Here is a 24,756-nt window from a genome sequence, read left to right on the forward strand (position 1 = left end):
AAATGTAAAAAAAAAACAGTCAGATCTGCTAACAGGAAATTGGCTCATCCTCCGTGAAAACAATCTAATGCAGGAAATGTACCTCCTCTTTTTTGTGATTCTGCAATCATCAAAGCACTTTGTACACCTCTGTTTTTAAAGGTGCTATACAGGTGCTTGTTGATAAAATTATTACTTTACATAGCTCTGTTAGCTTCTAGGTACATAACTTAGAGAGCTCAGTAGCTAGCAGAGCAAAAGCACAGCACATAAAGCAGCTACATATCTACATTATCTGCATAGCTAAGTTAGCTTTAGCCACATTTTGTAAATATAATTTTGCTAATGCTAACCCAGTTATAGATACTGGAGCTACATAGCTACAGCAAAGCAAATATTATTAAAGCTAACTTAGCTTTAGATATGGGAGTTACATAGCTAAAGCTAAGTAAACATTACTAAAGCTTACTTAGCCATAGATACTGGCGCTATGTAGCTACAGCTAAGCAAATATTACTAAAGCTACCTTAGCTATAGATACTGAAGCTACAAAGCTACAGCCAAGCAAATATTACCAAAGCTAACTTAGCTTGAGATATTGGAGCTACATAGCTAAAGCTATGTTAGCATTACTAAAGCTTACTTAGCCATAGATACTGGCACTATGCAGCTACAGCTAAGCAAATATTACTAAAGCTAACTTAGCTTGAGATATGGGAGCTACATAGCTACAGCAAAGCAAATATTACTAAAGCTAACTTAGCTGAAGATATTGGAGCTATGTAGCTACAGCTAAGCAAATATTACTAAAGCTAACTTAGCTTGATATACTGGAGCTACATAGCAACAGCGAAGCTCACAATGTAGCTATGTAAGATATGTAATCACACTATCCATGTAGCTACGTTATCTTTAGCTATGAAGCTAAAGTGAGACACCATTTGTGTACCTATTTTCTAAATTATCTATGCATAATTTACTCCTGGATTAGACCTCTGACCTTTTAATGTATTTATTTTTTATTTATGAACAGTTTTTTAGTCTGTAATGTTTGAAGTGTGGTAATTTCATCAAAACCATTTTACTACCAGACTTTGTTTATGAATGAAACTGAATTAGAAAACTCCACACAGAAAGGCCCTGAGAGGGAAGCGAACCTCAGACCTTCCTACTGTGAGGCAACAGTGCTAACCTCTGCACCACCCTGCAGCCCTAGTGGGAAGTTATATTTCAAATATCTTTATGTTCTCATAAAATCTGTGCCATTTGGCCTGGCTTTGCTTTAATTGTAATGACAACTAAAATACTAAATTCTCTGACATCAGTAGAGTTAAAAACAGTTATGTTTTTTTTCATGTGTATGGAAAGACATGAGTAAAATACCAAAGATAATCTTGTGTCAGCCTTCATGTATAATGGAAACAATGTGTCACAGGTTCATAATAAAACCCACAATAAACTATGTCAGCAAATACCTCACAGCAAGTTTTATTTATACATCCAAAAACAAAAGATCAAATTTCTCACACTATATACAGATATTACATACAGTGTTTGTACACATATTACATAATTTGTACACAAGAAAATATACATAAAAATGTAAACCTTTGTATACAAAAAATACCTTAGACAAATTAAACAAGGACCAATAACAAAAGGTGACTAGATTAGCTCATCCTATCTTTAAAAACAGTAATACAGTACATTCAATGAGTATAGGAATTTGTCAGCCATTTCTGAAGTCAAGCAGTTAATGTGCCTACGAGCCCTGTTTTCGTTTTGTTCTACGTGATTTTCGGGAGAAGAAACTGGTGCGGTGACTAATCTCATGCTCTGTGGATACAGCAGTAATGCCTTGCAAACATTTCCATTCATTTTTTTTATTTAAGGGGCACAAGGATTATTAGTGGCAACACTGCGGTAACGGAGAGGCCCGGCCTTCTCTGGTGGAGCTACAGGTTTACACTTCAGAACGTGTTTTCTCTTTGGAAGGGAGAGACAGAACTGGGCCTCGTCACAGCTGGACACGGGGGGGGGGGGAGGAATGAAGGGGGGGGGGGTTCTGGTGCAGGCTCATGGCCGGTAATGATGGCAGCTGTTCATTTAATGAGCGTCCAAGCCAAAAAAAAAAGAAAAGGCAGAACAGACACGGGACATGTGAAACACCACCAGCCTCTACCCGCTTCTGTGCAAATTTATGTTGGGAAAGCATACTGAACTGTTTCTCTTCACAAAATGAAATGATGATGTTCATACATTCCTATGATTTATACCACCAAGCCAGTGACCATAATCATATATTGATATTATTATTATTAATGCTGCCCCATGCAATCTCAGACTTTTCCTGGAGTTTAATAGCTATCAAAAATATCCTCCATGAGAATATTAAAAAACAAACTGACATCATACACAGCATACAAACATTGATCCCTCTGACTTCATAGAGAACGTAACAAGCATTTTGATAGCCATTAAAAAACAAGACTCATTCTACAAGACACAGGTTCCACTGAATACATTGCAAATAACAATTTCAACCCATTGCTACTCAATAATCCACCGACAAACCCCAAGATAGAGACTTCTACTCTATATAGCTAATACTCAACAATGTTTGACAATCAGTCAAATGTCTTATATCTATTAAAAGCCATGGTTGTACTGCTGTGTGAGCTGTTAACAGACAGGGGAAGAGCTCTCAGTATACAGAGTTGTCATTTCTGAGTTAAAATCAGAGCCCAGGTTTCTTAAAATCACTTTATAACTGAGTAAATACAAACAGTAAATCCCTACTTCACCTTCAGTGGGAGTTTTATAGTGAGTTTCCTTTAAGTCCTGAAGCTAGACTTGCTTTCTACGACATGTAAGACCATTGTAAATGTGGACCAGAGAGCACCTTTGCGAGTAGACACTTAAAGTCCCTGGATTGCGCCTTCATCACCTTGAAACATTAACACTGAAACTCGTGTGTAAGCCTTTAAAATCCACTTGAGAGAGGAAGTTCGGCTGACCTGATTGTTGATCTCTAGAGGCTCTATTTCTGAGAAACTGTTGTAAAATCGATCGTTTACAACACCCATAGAGGCCAAAATATCTTCCTGATCCAGCCTTTTCAGTAAATGAAGCTACATGTCACGAGACCAATAAAATACCTTATGAAGCTAGAGTTATGTTAATGTGTTTATTGCTTTAAGAAACTAAATTTACCTTCAAGTGTCTACTAGGCCACTCAGAGTCCCACAACCAATGGGGAGGTCAGAGATTTTTGACATCTGAGCAAACCAATAAATGAGCACAATATACAATACACAATATAAAAACAGCTGTTTAAAAGTATTTTGGTAAATCCTTATGACTGTGAAATCTGACTTAGTAAGAGTCTTTATCATGATGAACAGTTAAATAGCTTGAAACATAATGGGTCACAAAGATCACAACCAGTACTCGTCTTTTCCAGAGGATGACAGAAGCAGTGTGAGGAACGGGAGGAGAAATAAAAATGCAATGGCCATCTGAGCAAGGCAGGGTACAGTGGATCATTAAAGACGGGACTTTTGAGTGGCAAAGTGACCACTGAGTGTGACACATAATCTCTGTTAAGGTCCTTCCACCTACTTTCCCCTGGTCACTTCATCACAGAGTGTCACTGTTACCCCCTGCTGAGGAAACCACAAGGCATCGAACGAGTGGACTCGCACTGACTTAGAATCCCAGAGACCGTGTGGCTGCAGAGTAAAAGAAGGGAAACATAAAATATTGAGGAATAATCTGAGGTCTGTGCAAATTCATAATCAAATAGTGCACTATTACCACATTGCACACATGTAGCAGATAGAGAGGGGAGGGTCGACTGGGTTCTAAGTGACTGTGAGTCCACACACCAGAATGCAGCCGCTGCAGGCCGCGTGCTCTCATTTACTCTGCGTGAAAGGTGGCGTGGCGCTTTTGGCACTTGCAGCGGTGGCACTAACTATTGAAAAGCCAGCTGGGGGCGCTGTGGAGCTGTGGCTGGGCTGCACGTCTTTCGGGATGCCACTGTGGGAGGCCAATTGATGGCCGAAGGCCGCACTGAACTGAGGGAGCTGCTGCTTGGGCTGCGTGGAGGTCAGGAGATCATGTGATGAGGATGTGGGGGCAGTGGGAGTCGTTAGACCCGTCATGCCGCTCTGAGGCATTGCTGAGAGTGCAGCCATGGGCTGCAGCGTCACAGAGTGGGTTGTGGCTGGCGGAGTGGACAGGGAGGTGGATATGAGATGACTTTCTGATCCTATGAGATTGCCAAACTGCGTGGGGTCAGTGAGGGGGAGAGGAAGATTGTTCCATGACGAGCGTGGGGGTCCTGGGACTTCCAGCAGCAGAGGGGGGTCCGTCTGAAAGGAGCTGGCATGGGGAGATGATATGTGGTCGCTGTATGGGGATGGCACATGCTCACTGCTGTAGTGGCTGCCTTGAGGAGACGATGTGGGTGCATCCGCCTTTGCGAGCACATGTGATGTGTGTGTCCGGGAAAACGTTCGCTCTGTTATGGAGGTCTGAGTGAGCAGAGAGGTGGTGGAGGGGGCTACGGTAGAAGAAGATGAGGTCATGTTAGAGCATGACGTTGGGGGCTGGTTAGCAGGCTGAGATGGCGGTGAGGGGGGGAACTGACCCCCAGTGGACTGCAGTAGGTTGTCTTCCAGCTCTAGGCTGGTGAAGTTCTCAGTGGGGATGCGGCTGTTCAGCAGATCTCCCATTCCACCCGGCTGGACTGGACCCGGGAACACAGTCATAGCTCGGTGGTCCACTCCTTCAGAGGGTGCCAGGTCTCCTATGGAGGTCAGGCACACCAGAGAATCTGGGTAGGAGCCCATAGCCTGCAGTGCACGCACCAGCTCCTCAGCCTCCTCTGTGGTGGGCAGTAACTCCCCATTCTTACCTAAACACAAATATCCACACACAAAACCATGTTAAAAACCACAAGGATGACTTTGTTATTGCTCACTAAGTGGTTCATAAGAAAAAGCTGTAAGACAACCTTCAAACAAGTCAAAGTCCTGCAGGTCATCAGGTAGTCTGGGCAACACATCAGAGAAATCCTCCTGGTTTAGCTCTAGATCATTTGGAATGTCTGCCATGTCATTTGTGATATCGTCAGGAAGCTCATCTGTGCTCAGGTCTGGAGTTGAAGGGCTCCTGCAACAAATATGACCAACAAAAAAGCTTACAGAGGAACTTGAGAGAGACTTACTAGCCTTACACTCTATCTGAACATCAACATTGACAACAGTGTAGCAGACCTGATGCTGGCCTGTGAGGGTATGGCAAGGCTTGTAGAAGGCATTCCCAGGTTCCCTTGCGGCAACGCTGGGGGGATGGGTTTTTGCGGCCTCCGCGGCCCTCTTCTCCTCTTCTTTTTGTGTTTTTTGGTGAGTGCCGGTGGTTTGGTCTTTTTGCGCGGCTTTCGCTGTTGCTGCTGCTGGTGCTGCACTCGTCTGTTACCGTCCCCTCGCAGGAAATTATCCTGAGCAGAAAGAATTGAGACGTTGTAGAGCCAAGAGAGCTTTGTTTTCAGTCTTTTTGTTAAGCTGGGTTAGTTGATATTTATACCCAAGACACAATAATCAGTCCTTTCATCCACTTCCCAAAATGTGATCTTACCATTTTTTTGGCATGCTCTTCACAGAGTGGTGTCTGGTGCGTGATATCAAACACAGGGATGGAACACTGTTGACCATCAGCAAATTTGGCTGTGCAACTCGCAAAGAGCTGCTGGGAACGGTTCAACAGGATATCTACAGATTTCAATCAAGGACGTTACAAAATACCTGGGACAACAGAAGTCATACAATTACATCAAAAAGGTTGGAATTTTAGATCACTGATCAGTTGCTTTAAGTGCCCAAACATGATGTAGTGAATTTATTTTCCTGTTCTACTTTGGTGCTATCAATTGTGATCAATCAGTTCTGTAAGTTTTAGTGGAAAGGATACGCTGAAAGCAGTGTCGAGTGAAGGGCAGCGCTCTGTTGTTGCAGGCCTGGCCCTTTGTGCTGCCAGTGCAGGTCCCTGGATCTGTCTTCAGCTGCCTTGCTGGAGAATCACTGTAAAAGAAGAGACAGAGGGCTGAAAAAAACAGCAACAACTCTCCATATTCACCAAGTTATAGAGATTTTTATTTGGCTTTAACCCTTAGAGCTCACGTGGCACGGATCCGTGCTGCAGGCACATCCCTAAATCACTTTGTAACATTTGAACCGTAAGTCGTAGGCACTTAAGAATTTTTTATTTTTTTTTCATCTGAAAGCTCTCAGTTGTGCCTTTCTGATCATGTTCTCCATGCATTCGTAGCTCTTACAGAACATTTTCGAGAGAGCCCTGAACTTGGCTGACTTTCCAGGGTCTCTGAGGAGGTTGCTGTCGTAAATAACAAGAAGTGACAAGTTTATAAAAACATTAATAACTTTTGAACCATAAGTCATAGACATTTACTCTTTATTCCTCTGAAAGCTGACTTTCTTGTCATTTGTTTGCTACCCTCAATGTCCCCGCAGCCCTAAATGATGCCGTTCTAGCCAGCACGGAATTTCTGTGACTTTTCTGGGTCTTTACAGATTGAATCCACATTGTTTTATCCATTTTTAATCCATTTTTGACCACTTACTTCGGCTTTTTGCCCAGGGCATCGCCATGTTGTTTATCGCAATGCATTGTGGGAGGGGCAGTTGGGCCTCTACTGCTTTGAGGAATGGCATAAATGAATCTAACTGCAAAAAAAAAAAAACATGGACTTTTTCTTTGTATATATATGTAGATATTTTGAAAACTGTTAGTCACAGAATGTTTTATTTTTCAACATTGTGTCTCTAAAAGATAGAAGAACAAGTATGTGCAAAGAAAAGGCTTAGTCACTAATGTTTTCTGTGTTATAAATAAAAACCAATGAGTTTCAAATTCCGATTTGTTTTTTTCTTTTGTCTTTAGAGTCCCATAAACTTTTTTTAAGACAAAAAGTTCAGAAGAGACATGATGGTGGTAAAAATTGCTGTGAGCTCTCAGGGTTAAGGACTACAAGATTAGAAGAGGCAAAAAGCTGCAAGTACATAGATGTTGGATCCATCATAAAGATAATATACATTGAATTTCAAGTATATTAATGGTAGACTCAACAGATTTTTAAAAACTATTTTAATCATGATGGGACTCGCATATTTGTATTCCGTTTTGTTTAAAAAATCTTGAGAGCTTAAAAAAGGTTAATATGACTTTGGTCAGAATACCTCGAGGAGCTTCGAGAGGCACCACGTAACTCCTGGATCAGCTGCCCCGCACAGTCTGGGTTGTTACTGGCAGCATGCAGCAAGGCTTTCCGGAAGGCATAGCGATATCTCTTTTGGCGGATACGCGCTCTCTCCTCCCGGCACATGTGCTTGTATTTCTCACGGAGGTATGAGCAAAGCCTGAGTAGCCGTGTTCTCCGTGAGGAACCTCTATCATCTTCCACCCTGTTTAAAAAAGATTGAACCACAGTTAAGACATAAGTCAAAGTTTAAAATTTGGTGTCAGGTTGTGAGACACCGACCCATTCTGTGGTCTCCAAGAGCTCTGGAAAGGAACAAAAGCCACAGCCTCCTCTTCGTCATCGTCATCAGCACTGTCTTCAGACCAGTCCAATCCTGGAAGACAACTTGTTAGAGCAGCTTACCTCAGCAAATCTGACACATCACTCAATATCTGAGATATCAAACTTTTAAGTAAAAATTTTTGAAAAGTTTGACAGCTAGCACTAAATGCACGTAAATTAAGCACCTAGATGAGGAAAGAGGTCTTCATGCTCCCGATGTCTCTTGGCACAGAGCTGTACCAGGTGTTGCAACCTGGCCAGGCAGCTGGCAGAAGGTGAAAAGGCAGCGGGACGCATGACCACCACATGCCGCTGATTGCTGCTGCCACTCTCCTTGCAACTGACAGGCAAGTGAGTAGCAGTGAAAGGCATTTTCCTGCTGAGTGATGGCCCAGAGGGTTGCACTGGACTGGGTGCTGCATTAGCGGGCATCCCTGGAGGCAGAAAGTTGACCGTCTGAGGTGGTGATGGATTGCATAATAAACCCTGCTGCTTTCCTGGGAAGATGAAGGAAGTCACGCTGGAGTGCTGGGATGGCTGAAGGAGACCTGGCTGCTGTCGTGGGAGGTGAGTGTTAAGCGGCGATGAGGGGTGAACGCGGGAGACAGGTGAGGGACTAAAGTGCTCAGGGGGTGGTTGGAAGAGGTCCGTGTCATGGCAGAGCTTCTGGTTAAGCACCAGACGATTCTGCAGCTTCTTCTTGATGACGTTGGCCTTCCGAGGAGTTCCCACCTCCTCACCGTCTGTGTCATCCTCGTAAAAGGCAAAAGGGTCCAGGAGTTCCCCATCAGGGAGGGGTAACAGGCGTGTACAAGGGGGAGATGGTGGGAGTTCATCTAAACCATTTGGGGCTTTCAGAGCTAAAGAGGGCACAGTTATGTTGAGAGCAACTGACTCCAGGTGAGCCCGTGAGCGCATATCCTCCAAAGCATCATGCTTCTTTTTCCGTTCCTTCTTTGGGATAAAGCCCAGAACCTGCAGGTGACTGTTACAGTATCTGAAAAACAAGACAACATCCTCACTACGTGTTGCTTTTAAAAATCACATTTTCTGCTTAAAAATGCACAAACATACCTGCGGTCCTCAGACTTAGGGATGGGGTTGGTACACCTCTGACTGTTGTACTTGGCCACATATTCACATTGCTTGAAGGGGGCTGTCTTATCCTCCAGAACGTGTCGGATACAGAAAGCATAGCCATTTAGTCTGCGCTGCTTGCAGAGCTTTGGGCTGTATGAGCACAACGGCTTATTGTCCACCTCTGAGAAGTGTATGTGTTTGCCTTCATACATCACGTTACTCTTGTTCGTGACAACATCAGCTGATGGGATAAAGTCAGGGGAAACCAAGAGTTACATCACTTCATACTACAGAGGTAACAAGGCATGCACATGCAGGAAAAAGAGGCATGGAATAAGTCATCACTACAGCAGCTTACAACTCATCAAAATAATACCTTATATCAGTGTTAAATGGGAATCAGCATTCAGAGCACCCACGTGATTGTATTGACGAATTATCACGTTAACATCTGGCATATGCTATGAGTAACAGTTAATGTGTATGCTATTTTTTAAAGGCAAGCTTCATAGTTCAGACTAACCTTTTCTCTGACTATTGGCTCTAATTTTACACACATTTACTTTGTCACCATATCTCGCTGCTATACAGCGATTTTATTCAGCAGTCTATTAAAAAAACCTTCAAGGTAGTACATAAACCATGACAGTGAAAGTGCAAGACGAGAAATGCAAGACTGAAACCGGACTAACAAAGTTAACAGCAGTTTACAGTCACTTCTGTTTGAGTTACATCGTTACAGAGCCACCAGAACGCTCAAATAAGGAGAAAGTCACCTTTTGTATTCAGCACTTTAAAAAAACATGTTTTGATTGTTATGCCTCGTGATAAACAAGCATTGCTAATAAGATGCCACTGGTAGATCCCGATATACAGTAACTATAATTACAGCGCTAGCTCCTCAGCTCCAGCATTAGCCTAGCTGCTAAATTTAATAACAGAGTGTTTGCAAGTTGGGTTTGAGAAGTGAAGCAGTCCCGTAAGCCAAGTTGCACATTGGCCACGTATGTAAAGGTCGGCTAAGCAACATTTGTATAAGCTTAACTCAAAGTAAACTATTTCAGGTAGAGACGGAGAACCGGGCGGGCAGGTAACGGTTCAAACCGCTAGCTACACTATCACTTCTGCTCCGGCGAGCTAGCTTGTATAGCTCGGAGCGAAAGGGAAAACTTCATACTGTGGAATTAAATACATTCATGTGTCAAACACAAACCCTTAATTTGAGCTAAAGTATATAACTTTGTTCATCTTTGGGTGGATATACATGTTCATGAGGTGTAACATATACGAAAAGTTGAATTTCATGCTGAGCTAGCATGCTAGCCAAGCTAAAAACACAAATTAGTAGGCGGTAGCTAACCAGGAAACGGAAACATCAGCTAATGGTAACACTTTAAAGGTTTATTTTCAGGCAAGTTTTGAGAGAAAAATTACCATTATAATCAGAAAATACAAACAATATATAGTCGCCCCTCAGTGATATGGTTGTTTTATGTGCGAACATGACATATTTGTGAGTAAATACATTTAAACAAAGGGTCTAAATACGAGGCTTGAGGCCTATCCACGAAGGCCACTGTGATAATCGATATGAATTTAAGCCTCCATCGTTACATAATCTGACAATAGCAGTCTACAGGACTTAAAGCTATTGACATCGCATTGGTCCCCACTTCTTCTTATGATTACGAGTCATTTGGTAACAAGAGAAGTTTTAAAATAAATGAGTCATCAGTTAGAGGCCTTTTAGCTCTGATAGCACAGCGGCCTCCAGTTGAACGCCGTGGCCGACCAAAGCCTGGGTAAAACGGCTAACTCAAAAATCGAGACCGAGGCTGCAAACGATTTCGCTTACCTTGAACTGGTATGGGCTGTGTACGGTATTCGCTCCAGTTAGACGGCCGAAAAGACTCCTAGGATCAGCTAGGCTATTTGTGTATCGATATTCGAGATAGGTAAGTAATAGTGATCTTCATCGAGCTCGGAATATCTAGAAATAAGGATGCATGTAAATATATGCTATCCAGAGCAAATTACAAGCCGTAGGTAGGCTGCTGAGGATTTTTGTTGGATCCACAGCAGACTCCTCACAGCACCACTACAGGCACTGCGGGGACATGACAACAATCCGCTCAACAACAACAACCTCTCCTACCATATTGGAAATTCAACTTTGTTAAAAACCTCTACAGTGTAAAATGTCGTTTTATTTTCCATTTGAAATAAAGCAGTTTGTGTTTAGGACAGTGTCCTTTACTGTGTACCATGTTTGAGGCTACTGAAGTAAATCATACGGACAGAGAAGTCCAGATAAGTGTTACAGTGTATATTCCACCTGGACCACGGCTATCGTCTTCCATATGAATGAGTTACCAGCTCTGCTGCCACACTGTTACCGGCTGATCACTGATGATGAATCACGTGCCAAGAAGATACAGAGGTTCAGGGCGGAAAAGTTTACTACTGAAAAGATACTACTAAAACAGAACAGTAATATACAAAACGGAGTACAAATTCAAATAGGGCATGTGCAAAGACCATAAGGCTTGCTGCAGAAAACTGATTTATTCATTTTCACAAAAATGACCAACCTTATAATAAATTCAGTATACCTTTAGGAAAATATATGCATTAACAATTTAATCTTGGAAGCTTCACTGGAAGACAAAATACTGGATTATCATAAAAGGATAAACAGTTAAAACCTTTGGTCACAGCAACTATTAAGTGCATTCTAAAAGGTAAAGTTTACACTGTCAGGTGTGCGCCTTTGGATATTTGGTAAACTTAGTTTACATTTTAAACTTGCAAGTAGCACATACATTTCTGCAGGTTAATAAAGTGTGTTAGTTCCATAATTAACATCAATGATTAGGCATCTATTAAAGTCACACATTTTCTATATCAAAATAAAAGTGCAAATAAATAGGTTTCTAGGAATGTGCAAATAGTGGAGTTGTGCGTATCTTTGTTTTTTCTTTTTAAAGCCAGTTATGTTTTTGATGTTTATTCACTGATTTCTAACAAATGGCTGGCTCATCCACAGCTTGTGCTCCCTCCGTGACAGCTTTCACACACTTGGCCATCGTCTGGGAGGCTCTGCTTATTGGATCTATGGGTAAAAACAAACAAGATTTAAAGTCTGTACTGCAAAGCTAAGGTGAAAATCCAGTATGTCAATAGGTCAAACTAGAACTCAATGGGTGATGCATATAAAAGAACCCTTAAAGACATACACACACATATTAGAATAAAAAATAATACAAATTAAGGTTTGCAGTTAAAACTCAGTTGTATGAAAAATGATTGGTATTATATATAGTATATTGTTTCGCATCAAGTTTATGCCATTTCTGTGTAAAACTGACATATAGAAACATTGATATGAACTTTGAAAAAACAGTGCACCACTCTGAAATAATAATTAATATCGCAGTAGCTGAGTTTCAAGAGAGACATTTTCTTCTCATTCAGTGCATGAGCTCTACAATCATACAATTAGTTACTGTTATAAAGAAATTTTATATATTTTAAACCATGCACAGTAAAATATTTTAAAAAACAATTTTTTTTATTGCTTTTAAGTATTAACTCTTTGTCTTCACATGCATGCCTACAAAGTAGTTCTTTCTTTATTATGTTTCATCGTGATGTGAATCTTTACTGTGTTTCCCTTTCACAACTGCAGTAGCAACAAAGTTAGTTTTTTGTTTGTAAGTAGTGGTAAGCACTACTGGATGGCTTTTTCTTTTCCTCTATTGTTGGGGTTCACAATCTTTTTTGCCCACAACCCCAAAAATAATGGTACCAGAGACCAGGGTTCCCCACTGTACCTAACCCCTTATTTCCATATACAATGGCTGTGATCCGCCATCCGAATCGTACTGTGAAGCAAACCACTCTTTCTAGCCGTGGGCCCCCCCAAGGGGCGCGAGGTCATGATGAGGGGGCGTGGCAAGGCAAAGCTAAGGAACACAAGCTGATGACTTTAGCACCACAGAATAGGAGCAGCTCATTGATGACACCTTAGATTCAACAATGTCATTGAGAGCCTTGGCCACACTCTTCCCTTTTGAAACATCCTACCTGAGTGAGAAAGGTTTTTTTTTAAACTGTTGCTGCAATTAAGACAAAAATAAAATCAAAGCTGGACATTGAAAATGGCCTGAGATTGTCACTCGCAGCTGCACCCAAGACTCAAGAGTTCTGTAACCAAAATGCCCACGAAGTCACTGAAATTATTGCAGGAATTAGAAATCATCAAGGTGTTTGTTAAGTTTGTATTCACTGTTCATCTTCAGAGAGTCATAATTTTAAAACCGTAAGTTTTTAGGTTTAATGTTGTGGTAAATTCTAAAAAAAAGAAGAGGGATTTGTGTGCAAAAGTTGTAATTGCCAGTGTGTGTGCTGTACATTTACATGTTTTTACAATTTGATATGAAGGGAGGGGAAGGGCGGGCCTGAAAATATTTTCCCTCAGCTAAAGGGGGGCCAGACCAAAAAAGTTTGGGAACCACTGCTCCAGTCAATTGAGCAGTTTCACTGCCCACGCTCCAGTCCAGCTCCGGCGTGTCACAGCTCTGCTCCACTTTGCTGAAGACACACTGCAGGTCTGTTTCCAGCTCTGGCTGCTGCCAAACTGCATCAATCCACGTACAGCAGATCAATCCAAACAGCCGTAAAAACTTTCATAGTATCCAGCTAACTTTAAAGTACAACAAAATGCACTGAATTCCAATCATAAATCATCACTATACCAACATTATATCTCATCCTGCAGCACGAGCAAACGGTCATAAAGAGGCCAGTGGGTCACAGCTTACAAAGGCGCCACTGATGTGGAAAAGTCAACTTCTGAGGTTGAAAAGCCACAGAATTTTAAATGAAACCACAGATTCTTTATAGCTAACATTAACCTTTCAATTTTATAATGTACTCACCCATGGTGGAAACAATAAAATCATGGAATCATGTCAAAATGAAATGGTAAATCATCCCCAAAAAGGCAAATTAATCTATTGTTGATATACTATCCCTGCATGAACTCGCAGTTCCCCATGATCTCTGCTCTCGTCTCAAGCTGATCAGGACTGTGCTGCATTATATTGCACAGCGCTGTAGACACGCTTCCAGTGTGCAAGGTCATTAACCTTTGGTCAGAGTTGTACTTCTGTGGAGTGTGGGGCCGCCATTGTATGTGGAAATTAAAGGTAAGGGCAGATAAGAATTTTTTGGGGGGAATTTAACTAATTTAATAAACATTTTCTAACAAAATGGGTAATTCATGCAACTTTTGACAATTTAAAGATATTCTTTGTTTTTTTGTAAGGCATCTTGTGACCCACTCTCAGTGTCTCATGACCCCCAGGGGGTCAACTTTGGGAACTGCTACTCTGGTAAGTGACATGTAAACAGGACATTTTAAATATGAGTTTCAAAACTTTGGAGGAATCTTCATTTAGATTTGTTTATATAGAAAGGGGAAAAATGTTCATATAATGTATAACATATAAAGGCAGCTGAGGAGGGGAAAAGGGCATACTGTAAACAAGCTTCAACGAAAAATGCTATAAAACCCAGTTTAAGTATGACTACATAACTTAATAATGAAGTAATCATGGCTTTATTGACATTAAGGGACTTATATATCACTGCTGTGAATGTCTGACAAGTTTAGAATATAACAGTTAGCAGGAGAAGAATCTGAATGTTTTAGAGACCCACCTGTCATATAGAAATCCTTCACAGTGAGTTGTGGGGGGACTAAAGGATCAGAAAGAACTTCTTGGTTCACAGCCTGGAAGACGTAAGTCAGATTTCACCGTTATAGAGAACAGTAAGAATAAAACCAAATAAATATGTTTATATTAAATGTTTCTTAGGGCTTTCTCTAAAGGCAACTGAACACATGCTAGAGGAAAAGAACAGCTGACCTTTGACAGTTCAGTAGCCTGTTTAAAATAGTTGGCCTCCTCAACATCATCATATCGAACCAGATTTGGGGAAACCTCTGCCAGTCGATCACGCACTCCATCAAGGGTGTCATATGGCAGTGTCACTCCAGCAAGCTAAAATAAAGACATAGCATTAAGTCTCATTCTTTATCATGTATTAAGATAGTTATTCATTATTGTAGTTCACCTCAGATATGGCTCTGATGATCCTCCAGTCCTCTCTAGCCATGCCTGGAGCAGTCACAGCAACTTTGGTCTGCTGGGCACGGCCTTCAGTGTTCACATAGGTGCTACATTTCTCAGTATATGCAGCTCCAGGAAGTATGATGTCAGCCATTGGTGCGCCAACATCTCCGTGGTGACCTGAAGTTTTGGCATAGAGAACTGAAATACTCCTACTGTAGTACAGACACAGTGTGTGCACAAGACAGCCCATCATTTGATCTTATTGCTTCTGACATGAGATGTATCACTTCGGTCAAAAATTTCCCCGTAGGTGTTCAAATTGCTTTAGAAGTGTTACTGTTAATCATAAGCACCTGCATTAATTAAGTTACTCCATTCATCTACTCAGGTTTTCCCTTTTGCACGTGTGAAATAGAATAACACTGCTGCTCTCAGCTGACACCGATAAATTAATGTAAATGAAAGAGCTTCTTCTGCTGTGCAGTAAAACAGCTGACCTTGATAAATTATGAAGCTATCCTTTTGGAGATCTTGGCGAGTAATGCAGCCAGCATCAGCTCCCAGCAGGTACAGAACTTTTGGTGGCTCCTTTCTGATAGCCTCCACCCCTGGCTTGTACCCAAGATCAAGTGCAGCCACTTGACTGGCAACCCTGAAGACAAGGCCAAAACAGCAGCAGAGTAAACAGACTAGATGTCCGCTCTGGACAATTTCCTGATACCATTAGACTCCTGGCAAAAAATTTCCAAGACTATGACCTGTGAAGCACATTGAGGACCTTCCAGGTTTCCTCTACGCCACTGCTGACGCGAGCATTCTGCGCAATGGTCGACACAGCAGCCATTATCGCAGCCCCATCCTCTCTCTGCAGGCAGCTGCTTCCAACTACAACAACAGGATGCTTGGCTTTGGCCAGGACCTTCAAGAGAAGATACAGACAAAATAAAAGGAAGAGCCTGTCAAACTGACTGATAACATTTTTTGCAGTACTGAGAGTTCTCAGGGTGTTACCTGGGAAAATGGATGAACTCCAGATGCAATTTCTTGGAGAATTGTGGCAGACTCCCCAAGATGATCATATGTATAACTTAGATCTACTTGCTTTCCTATAAGAGCAACTTGCAGCTCGTTGTGAAGCCATCTAAATCAGAGGTAGCAAGACCGCATTAAGACAAATGCTTTTATGCTTTTATGCTTGACTTATATCAAAAGTTTTTCTTTGACACAAGCTTTAAACTGTGGTTTAGAAACACATCCTGTACAGCAGCACCTTACCCTTTTCTGATTCGGGCATTGAATAGAGGAGCCTCATAGCGTGGGTGTGTTCCAACCAGAAGCAGCAGGTCAGCTTCTTCAATACCAGCGATGCCAGTGTTAAGAAGATAGCTTGAACGCAGGTCAGATCTGAAGAAATCAAGGTCAGCACATAGGTCAACCTTAGCCCAGATATTTTGAGATGATTTTACATTTTCTGGGGTCCTACCCAGCTCCAGCCATCGGGAACCCCTCTTCTGTGCACAGGTTGTCACTGTTCAAACGATTCAGCAGGTCTTTCAGGGAAATAAGAGCCTCTGCATCTGCCAGGCCTCCGACAACAGCTGCAACTTCATTACCCGTGACTCCCTGCAACTATGAAATAACAACATGCTAGTCTGAAACCTAGCTGCAAATGATCATGTACTGTTAAGGGTCATTTTATCATAAATAACATACTGCTCCAGCAACTCGAGTCAGCACATCCTCCCAGCTAGTGGGGACCAGCTGCCCAGACTCATTTTTCACCATGGGCTGAGTAAGCCTCTGTCTCTTGAGACCATCATAAGCAAACCTGTCAGGATGGCAGCAATAGGGCATTCAGCAATGAAGCAAACACAATAACAAAAATCTAGGACCTTGTGTGATAATACAAGAACCTGGTTTTGTCAGAAATCCACTCCTCGTTAATATCTTCATGGATACGTGGCAGGATTCTCATCACCTCACCGCCACGGGTGCTCACCACAATGTTGCTTCCCACAGCATCCAGAACATCGATGGATTCAGTCTTCCTGCAGATACACAAAGAGGGGACATGAGCGTAAAAACGGCTCTCTCACCAGGGAAAGTTAATCATATGTCAGTCATAAGAAGGTCCAATAACCTTGTCTCCCAAGGGCGAGCTGTGAAAGCATATGGTTTAGAAGTCAAGGCTCCCACTGGGCATATATCAATAACATTTCCGGATAATTCAGACATGAACATCTTCTCCACATAGGTCCCAATCTGCAGGTCATTGCCTCTGCCGGTGGTACCCAGATCCTCCACTCCTGCAATCTCACTGGCAAAGCTGTAGAAGAACAAAAAAATGTAATACTTATTTTTCTCTTCTAAATATACACAGAAACTTAACTTAATCTTGACATAATTGATATGTGGCTCACCGCACACAGCGAGTGCACTGGATACAGCGAGTCATAATGGTTTTGATGAGAGGGCCAATGTTCTTGTCCTCTACGGCTCTTTTGCCTTCTGTGAAGCGGCTCCTGTCACTGCCAAACTGCATGGATTGGTCCTTAAAACAAATCAACATTCAGTTCAGGTACGGTTCAGTTCATTTCTAAAGATAATAATGTTTGACAAAATGTAGCTATGAGAAAAAAGATGCCAAGCAGGTGGTTATTTTTTTTACCTGCAAATCACATTCTCCCCCCTGATCACAAATTGGACAGTCTAATGGGTGGTTAGCCAGTAAAAACTCCATCACACCCTCTCTGTGTAAATTTAATAAACAAAAACGTCACAAAAGTCTTTAATACAGACCACAAAATCTAGTATGTCTTTCTTGAGACTGTTTTTCTCACCTGGCCTTTCTTGTTTTATCAGAGTTGGTTAAAATGTTCCAACCCTTCATGACTGGCATTGCACAAGCCGCCACTGGCTACAAGATGAATGAAAATGATTATTTTAAATACAGAGATTTAGGAAACCATAAAAAATCAGCATAGCTACTAGGGCTGAATAACTTGGGAAATTAATCTAAAAGCATTTTCCTCCCAACATTACAATTTAAACATTTTTTAAGTTCCTCATTTGATGTATTTTTCAACAAAAAAGCAATAAAGTACTCTATACTACAACCAACACAATATTAGATAGGTTAAACTACAGCTGAAACTGTTTAAAAACCATTGAAATCTAAACTTTGATTAATTGCCCAGCCCTAATAGCTACCAAAATAGAATCAAAAACAACCATTTGCACTCTATAAACATACCTTTGGAACTTTCTCTATTTCAACCAGACACATCCGACAGTTTCCAGCAACTGACAGGCGCTCGTGGTAGCAGAAGCGAGGAATCTGCATTCCTACCTTCTCACATGCCTGTGACAACATTCAGTCTGTGTTAAATCTAATATAATGCCTCAGTTTGACAGGAATTGTCTTTCAAATGTAACCATGTCCATGACAAAACCACTCTACCTGCAACACCGTGGTTCCAGGCTCCACCATGACAGGTGTCCCATCAACAAACACCTCCACAAGGTTGCTGGCAGGTGCTGCTGCAGTAGCTGCATTGCGAGCTTCAAGCACAGACAGAAAACAATAACTTTTTTTGTTACCAATGAACCATTTAACAGTTATATAATTGGGCATCATCTGCCTGTAACACCATGTCACAATAAACTCTTTTTTTTCCAAAGTAATGACCAATTATTTCAATTGACAACTCTAGGCTTAATAGAGCCAGCAACAGCCTGGTACCAAATTTGGTGGTTGGCAAAGCTGTAATCCTGCCTCTAATCCATCAGCGGAACAAACTGACAGCTCCTGGTGCTGACACTAAACACACAATCAACAAGTGGGTGTTCTGCAGAAATGCAGGGCACACACACACACGTTTAATCAGATGATGAAGTGGCATATTGTTACCAGTGTTAGCTGCCGACTCACCCCCTTTGGTAATAGCTGCTGGCAACAGACCCCGGCTCACAGCAGGCAAACGCAACATGCTGAAAGAGAGGCAACATCATGTGTAAGGTCTAATGGATAGCATACTTCTTGAAGTGACAACCAGGCTTTCAATATCCAAAGTAGGCGACGGTTTCAGACACGGACCACCGTTATGCCTTTATCAGAATGTAAGTTTGCAAGCTAGCTAGCTAGCTTTGAAGAGCAGACAGCGTCTGGGAGCCGCTAAACTGTCATGACGTATTTAAAATTATGTCCCCACAGTTCCGGATGCTTTTGACTACGCTGTTACGAATATGTATGAAATAACAACCCACATAATGTCAGGAAATCGACAAAACACCATACAGCTGGACAAACGAGGTGCTAAATTATGTTAGCAGAGGGGACGTAACATGTTTAACCGTTAGCTTGTGGCACTAACGTTTTCTAATATTTATGTAGCTCTAACGTTTAAATTATTATCCGGCACCGCGTCAAGCGGTTTGCAACGTTAATTTATTAGCCCGACAAAGTTAGCATCCCGTGACATAAACAAGCTAACGTCAACTGGATTCCAGTCAGCTCAATTTCCTCATTTTTTCCTCTACAAAAGCGGCTCGCATTCAACAAACGTGCTTCAAAATTAACTTTATCTAGATGTAGTAACGTTTTACAAGCCTTATATTGGACATTCATTCACTTACCTTGTCAGCGAATGTCCTCATGAGACTGCCAGCCACGCAGATTGCGCACTGTCTTGTTATTGTGCTGCGTCACGGATTAAGTAATCCAGTATACCATAATCCAAATAGGTAGGCTTCCTCTCTTTTAATACGTATTAATCGTAAAGGAATTGAATATTAATAACTGCCTTTAACAGCATCTCATTCCCACTAATTTGGGATAGAATGTGGGGAGAAGATACTGCAGTAACAACAGGAATTTCCCCTCAATTTCAGATTTTATCTAAGAGTTGAGCCACTTAGTATTTACTAGTCAAATTTAGTTGACAACTGAGTGCAGCTAAGTTTCCCACGGGGGTCAAACCTTGGCTCTTTTAATCTAAGTAACTCCAGTGACAGCCTTCCTGACACAGGATGGCACTCCATCTCTTCTCCTCACTGTCATGTAATCTGTTTAAGTCAGACTTCACCAGAAAGGAATAACAGGAAACGGCTGAATTTGTAAACAGACCCTCAGGATATGGAAGTAAATGCACATCTGGGTTTGTGTCATGCTAATGTATAACTTACAAGGCCTAAGGAAATCCACCTGGAAATCTGCTCTGTCTGCATGTAAAACATCAAGGCCTTCTTTCTTTTTAATGAGGTTACAATGACAGACCTCTAACAATCAAGTCAATTAAGTGAAGATGCACAAACAAGGTACCATATATGTTCAGAATAGGATATTTATTTAGGAATATATTAGCCTAAAATACTCATAAAATTCAACAAATTTAAAAATCTTACAATATATTAAGAGTTCACCAGCAGCAAGTATATATCAAATATAAAAAACTATATTAACATGTTATAATGTTAGTCTCAAAAAAAAAAAACATGTTCAACATTTAGCATCTCTAGGAGCCATATATGCTATTTTCAAGAGTACAATGATATTAATGTTTTGTAAATGCAATTTTATTACAAGAATATAGTTGACAATTTTATAATCACAATACTACACCTGATCTAGGCTTAAGAGAGTGTATAAAATGTTAGAGTCCATTGTGTTCTAGCGCCTAGCATGGCCCTGTACACTTGTTTTTTGTCACACAAATGTTGCTAACCCAAAGATATTCAGTTTACCATTGTATCAGACTGTATCATGAGACTTTTTTTGGACAGTATATCTTTCTCTTTTACTGAGTCACATGGGAAAGAACTAAACATTACAATCTCGGTATGCAGTGTACCCAGTTCAAGATAAATTTTCCGTATAAGTTAATAACTGTCAAAGTGAAACAAACTAGGAAAATCTGATCACCAGAGTTGGAAAGATCAGCATATATGCTTGAGTAACAGCCTGCCTTGGCTTCTTGTTTTCCACTACAGTCTGATAATGGTTTTAATCATAGAGTTGATGACTCCACAGACTCCTCTGGCACACCGTCGTGGTGAACTCCAGGCACAGACTCCATCTCAGTGGCGGAGACTGACTGGCTGAGCTCTCTCAGTGAATTCTTAGTAATATCCAGGCATGCACGCTTAAGGATATTACGCACTTTTTTCCCTACAAGCATGTAAAGCAGGGGGTTAATGCAGCTGTTAAAGAAGCCTAAGCTGGTGGCAAGAGGAAAGCCAGTTTTGAGTACGTTGTGCAAGTATAATGAGGAATGCATGGATAACTCCATCAAGCCAAAAGTATGAAAAGGTGCCCAGCATAAAAAGAAGGCCAGAATTACAGCTGATACTGTCTTGGAGAAGTTCGAAAAGCGAACTGAGCCCCTAGACTGATTCACTTTGATAGTCAGAAGTATGCCTGTCACACAGATGGCAGTCAGAGGAAAAAGGAAGCCTACGGTAGTGCGGATGACCCCGATAATAATGTGTCTCATGGCTGCTATGCCTCCGTCTTTTTCGTGGAAGTTATTGAAGCACACTATCTTGTCATGTAAGCGCATTGTGTCACGAAAAATCAGCGCAGGGCAGCTCAAGATAGCAGCAAGCACCCATATGCACCCACACACAGCCCAGGCCCTTTCCACAGTCCGGTGCCTCTGAGACCAGTTGAGGTGCACAAGAGAAACATATCTGTCGATACTGAGCACAGTGAGGGAGAGCACACTAGCATACATGTTCATCACAGACACAAATGAGTTAATCTTACACATGGCTTTGCCAAAATTCCAGTGGAAGTCACGCAGGATGTAGTCGATGTAGAAAGGTAGAAAAAGCACGAAAACAAAATCTGCAACGGCGAGATTGAGCAACCAGATGCTGTTGACAGTCCTTTTGGTTTTGAATATCGTCACCCAAATGACAATGCCATTTCCAATCACACCAAGCACAAAGCAGATGATGTAGATGACCACTGAGATGATGTGCATAGTTTCCATCTGCCTGTGGTCCACCTTAAGGTCCTCCAAGTCCCCATACTCCAGGTCATATTCATAGGTGTAGTTTCCATAGTCCTCGCCAGGGTCATCCATGGTTTCAAGGTGCTCTGTGGTCAAGTTATCTGTAAAAAAGATGCATTTGCTTCAGACAAACTCTAAAAAATCTACATGGATTATACTGATATCCTCTCACCTCACAGTTTGTTTTAGTCTTAATTGTTCTCAGGAAGGATCCAGTTGCCTGTCTTGCCGTTCTTTCCAATCATTTAGTTCCTGTGTTGAAGTTATGGCTGGGTGTGTCAGGAGTTGCTCTGGAACATAATGTCAACATCCATTTAAATCAACAGTGTGGACAGTGAGATGCCCAACAGATGAGGTAAAAAGAGCCCTCAAAGGATGATTCATATTGTGTTTCTGTGTAAGTAAACATGGATGAAGTGTATTGTTATACACTTTGCAGAGGCAAAAGCACAATGTGGATGTGTGGGTGATAATAAGCACTGTGGCATTTAATTGTTTGTCTTATTCAGAGAGAGCAAGTGGATGAGGTTATATTCTAACACATAGCACCTCTATTTGTATCATTATCAAGGCCAAACCGCATTAAAACCAAACTAGCCAGAAGTTTTATATTCATTCAGATTATATAAAGATGAGGCACTGTTTATGGCATGGTAGGAAGAAAGAGAAACATAATTTTAGAGATCTTCAATCTGGATGTGAATACATGGTTCAGTGATAAGACAGGTTAGCTTTTAAATGTGTTAGGGTACAGTTAGATCACACGAACTGCAAAAGACAACAGACAAGATTTTTTTTAAATAAGAGAAATCAAAGTAAGATAATGGTAAGAACTATATTGAAATAGAAATCAGAAAATAATACTCTTCAAATAAAAAAAGGAAGTTTTGTGAACATGAGTCCAATTCAAATAGACGTTGTAAATAAAGTGACCAGAGTAATATTAGATTGAAAGCGGAACAACTAAAATAGTGGAAACTTCACGGAAACAGTGCTGATTACAAAGTTATTGAGTCAGTGCAACCAACGAGCTGAAAACTACGTATAAATCTCAATTAACATGCAGAAACATTGGTTATGTAACCAGTGCTAGCTTGTCGATAACTGGGAAATAACTGTTCACACACAAATTACGATGTCCAAACTATCGGTGTACAGTTTGGAGGGCTTTGGTTAAGTTTGAAGAGATTGCATCGCTTACCCAAAAAGTGCAGCGCTCCCTTTTAGAAGTTTTTGGGCGAGATCCCCGACAGCTCCCGGGTGACATTTGCTGCTACATTAGCCTGTTGATCTGTTTTTGTTACCGAGCCTTCTCCCCTAACTCCCCCGCTCCTTCGCTAAAGCGTCCCTGCAGCATGTGTGTTGTCTTTCCGTGTGCCCATCCAAGTTAAACTGTGCTCCTTTGAAGGGACGGTGGAGCTGTGAGATGTGCGGTGGGCGCGCCGTCTTGACGCGTCAAACGCCAAAGCCTGAAGAAAACTTATTGGTCAGCCGCTCGGAATGAAGAATGCCTTCATTCAGAGGGGCTGCGGCTGCTTCTCATGACAGCAGGGGGAAACCCTCAGTGCCCCCCCTTCCCTCAAAGGATAAACGGAGAAGCTTTTATACACACGTTTTCACCCCCTGATATTCAGGAAAATGTTTTAGTGAGTTTAGCCAAGCAAGCCTGAAAGTATTTACTATTTTTCCCTCCTCTATTTGCTTTGGTCTGCAGTTGAAGTAAACTCTAGTTCAAGTTTTATTTATGCTTTACATTGAATGTTGTCTATTACAAGTTAAAAACTAGGTTGACCAAGATTAATCACATTAAAGGGGACATATTTTACCCTTTTAAGACAAGTTTATGTTGTTCTCAGAGGTCTCCAAAACATGCCTGTGAAGTTTATTGCTGAAAAAACACTCTAGTATAGGATTTTTGCATGTCTAAAACCCCCTCTGTTTCAGCCCTTCTCAGACCGGGCAGTTTCTGTGTCTGTGGCTTTAAATGTAATTAGCTGTCTGACTCCGCCCCTGACCACACCCCTCTTAGGAAATGGATGCAGCACTCCTGATGTTACAGACACTTTTATCCAAAATTTAGGACCTGACTAGGATTCAAACCATGAATCTCCCAGACCGTAGTCAGCAGGGTAACCCGCAGAGCTATCCAGCATCTCAGCTGGTAGCTGAGAGGATCAGTAGAGGAGGGTGGAACTTTCCTCCAAACGGGGGAGGACCCAAACCTGGGGGCGGGTGCTTACGCCCCATGTGAGGTCACTAGGTGTAAAATCTGTTTACGGCTTGTTTCAGCACACATTTTCTGAAAGGTGGGGAAGGAAAGGGGTAGAGGGAATTGATTTTTCTGGTACTTGAGGGGATTGTGGACAGACCAGGGGCACATATTTGTGTTAGAAAAGCCTGAAAAAGGGATTTTTTCCATAATATGTCCCCTTTAATTACAATTGACTACTATGATAAGTGCACCATTTTTCAAATGTGATTCATGGCATGCTTCATTGTCCCTTTCAACACACTGTGGCTAAGACACTAACATCTCCATGCAGCCACAGTGATGTAAAATAAGTCCATGACTGCTCCTTAATGTCTCACTGACTCTCAAAGGTGTTATCAAACATTTACCTTTTTAATTTTCCTTCATTTATTTTTCAATCGATAATAAGTTCCTTTTTCAGTGGTTAGATGAATATTATAATCTTCATATTAAAGCAGGTCTTTTTCCAAACAGGAGGTCAAATTCCTTTAGTTTAAGACAGCAAAAGAGCCCTAAAAGACACAAGCACTGTTTTAAATGCAAAATAGTGGAATTTTAAAATTTGATAGAAAGGGTGCAATCAATTATAATGAACTACAGAAATCCTGAGATTAATTGCGATTAAAAAATTAATCTTTTGAAAGCCCTATTAAAAACTGCATGAAAAAACATGTTAAAGCAAAAAAT

The 24,756-nt window shown here is 41.4% G+C and overlaps 3 protein-coding genes across 6 annotated transcripts; all 3 read right to left on the minus strand.

Annotated features, from left to right (window-relative positions):
* Positions 1 to 1,443: 1,443 nt before the first annotated feature.
* On the minus strand, positions 1,444 to 10,774 carry LOC121523050 (INO80 complex subunit D). The gene is made up of 10 exons (XM_041807789.1): positions 10,521 to 10,774; positions 8,660 to 8,906; positions 7,771 to 8,582; positions 7,544 to 7,637; positions 7,242 to 7,466; positions 5,956 to 6,065; positions 5,623 to 5,756; positions 5,262 to 5,485; positions 5,000 to 5,157; positions 1,444 to 4,900 (listed from the first exon to the last, which is right to left on the minus strand). Exons 2-10 carry the CDS (start codon positions 8,875 to 8,877, stop codon positions 3,897 to 3,899), a joined length of 2,979 nt encoding a protein of 992 aa, XP_041663723.1. The 5' UTR covers positions 8,878 to 8,906; positions 10,521 to 10,774; the 3' UTR covers positions 1,444 to 3,896.
* Positions 10,775 to 11,211: 437 nt separating this feature from the next.
* On the minus strand, positions 11,212 to 19,792 carry LOC121523052 (NADH-ubiquinone oxidoreductase 75 kDa subunit, mitochondrial-like). Of its 4 annotated transcripts, none has more exons than XM_041807790.1 (19): positions 19,441 to 19,792; positions 18,716 to 18,795; positions 18,266 to 18,366; positions 18,059 to 18,166; positions 17,646 to 17,722; positions 17,474 to 17,555; positions 17,226 to 17,356; positions 16,946 to 17,131; positions 16,719 to 16,853; positions 16,519 to 16,633; positions 16,289 to 16,434; positions 16,081 to 16,209; positions 15,817 to 15,946; positions 15,564 to 15,724; positions 15,303 to 15,457; positions 14,807 to 14,982; positions 14,599 to 14,733; positions 14,390 to 14,462; positions 11,212 to 11,777 (listed from the first exon to the last, which is right to left on the minus strand). In XM_041807790.1, exons 2-19 carry the CDS (start codon positions 18,792 to 18,794, stop codon positions 11,686 to 11,688), a joined length of 2,211 nt encoding a protein of 736 aa, XP_041663724.1. In that variant the 5' UTR covers position 18,795; positions 19,441 to 19,792; the 3' UTR covers positions 11,212 to 11,685. The 4 variants fall into 4 exon arrangements, with proteins under 4 accessions (XP_041663724.1, XP_041663725.1, XP_041663726.1 ...); XM_041807791.1 differs by having other exon boundaries at positions 18,737 to 18,795; positions 19,441 to 19,790; XM_041807792.1 differs by lacking the exons at positions 18,059 to 18,166; positions 18,266 to 18,366 and having other exon boundaries at positions 18,737 to 18,795; positions 19,441 to 19,772.
* Positions 19,793 to 20,129: 337 nt separating this feature from the next.
* cmklr2 (chemerin chemokine-like receptor 2) lies at positions 20,130 to 23,369 on the minus strand. Its single transcript, XM_041806229.1, has 3 exons — positions 23,020 to 23,369; positions 21,991 to 22,108; positions 20,130 to 21,919 (listed from the first exon to the last, which is right to left on the minus strand). Exon 3 carries the CDS (start codon positions 21,888 to 21,890, stop codon positions 20,811 to 20,813), a length of 1,080 nt encoding a protein of 359 aa, XP_041662163.1. The 5' UTR covers positions 21,891 to 21,919; positions 21,991 to 22,108; positions 23,020 to 23,369; the 3' UTR covers positions 20,130 to 20,810.
* Between the last annotated feature and the right edge of the window lie 1,387 nt (positions 23,370 to 24,756).

This window comes from Cheilinus undulatus, linkage group 15 (assembly GCF_018320785.1).
Source record: "Cheilinus undulatus linkage group 15, ASM1832078v1, whole genome shotgun sequence".
NCBI lineage: Eukaryota > Metazoa > Chordata > Actinopteri > Labriformes > Labridae > Cheilinus > Cheilinus undulatus.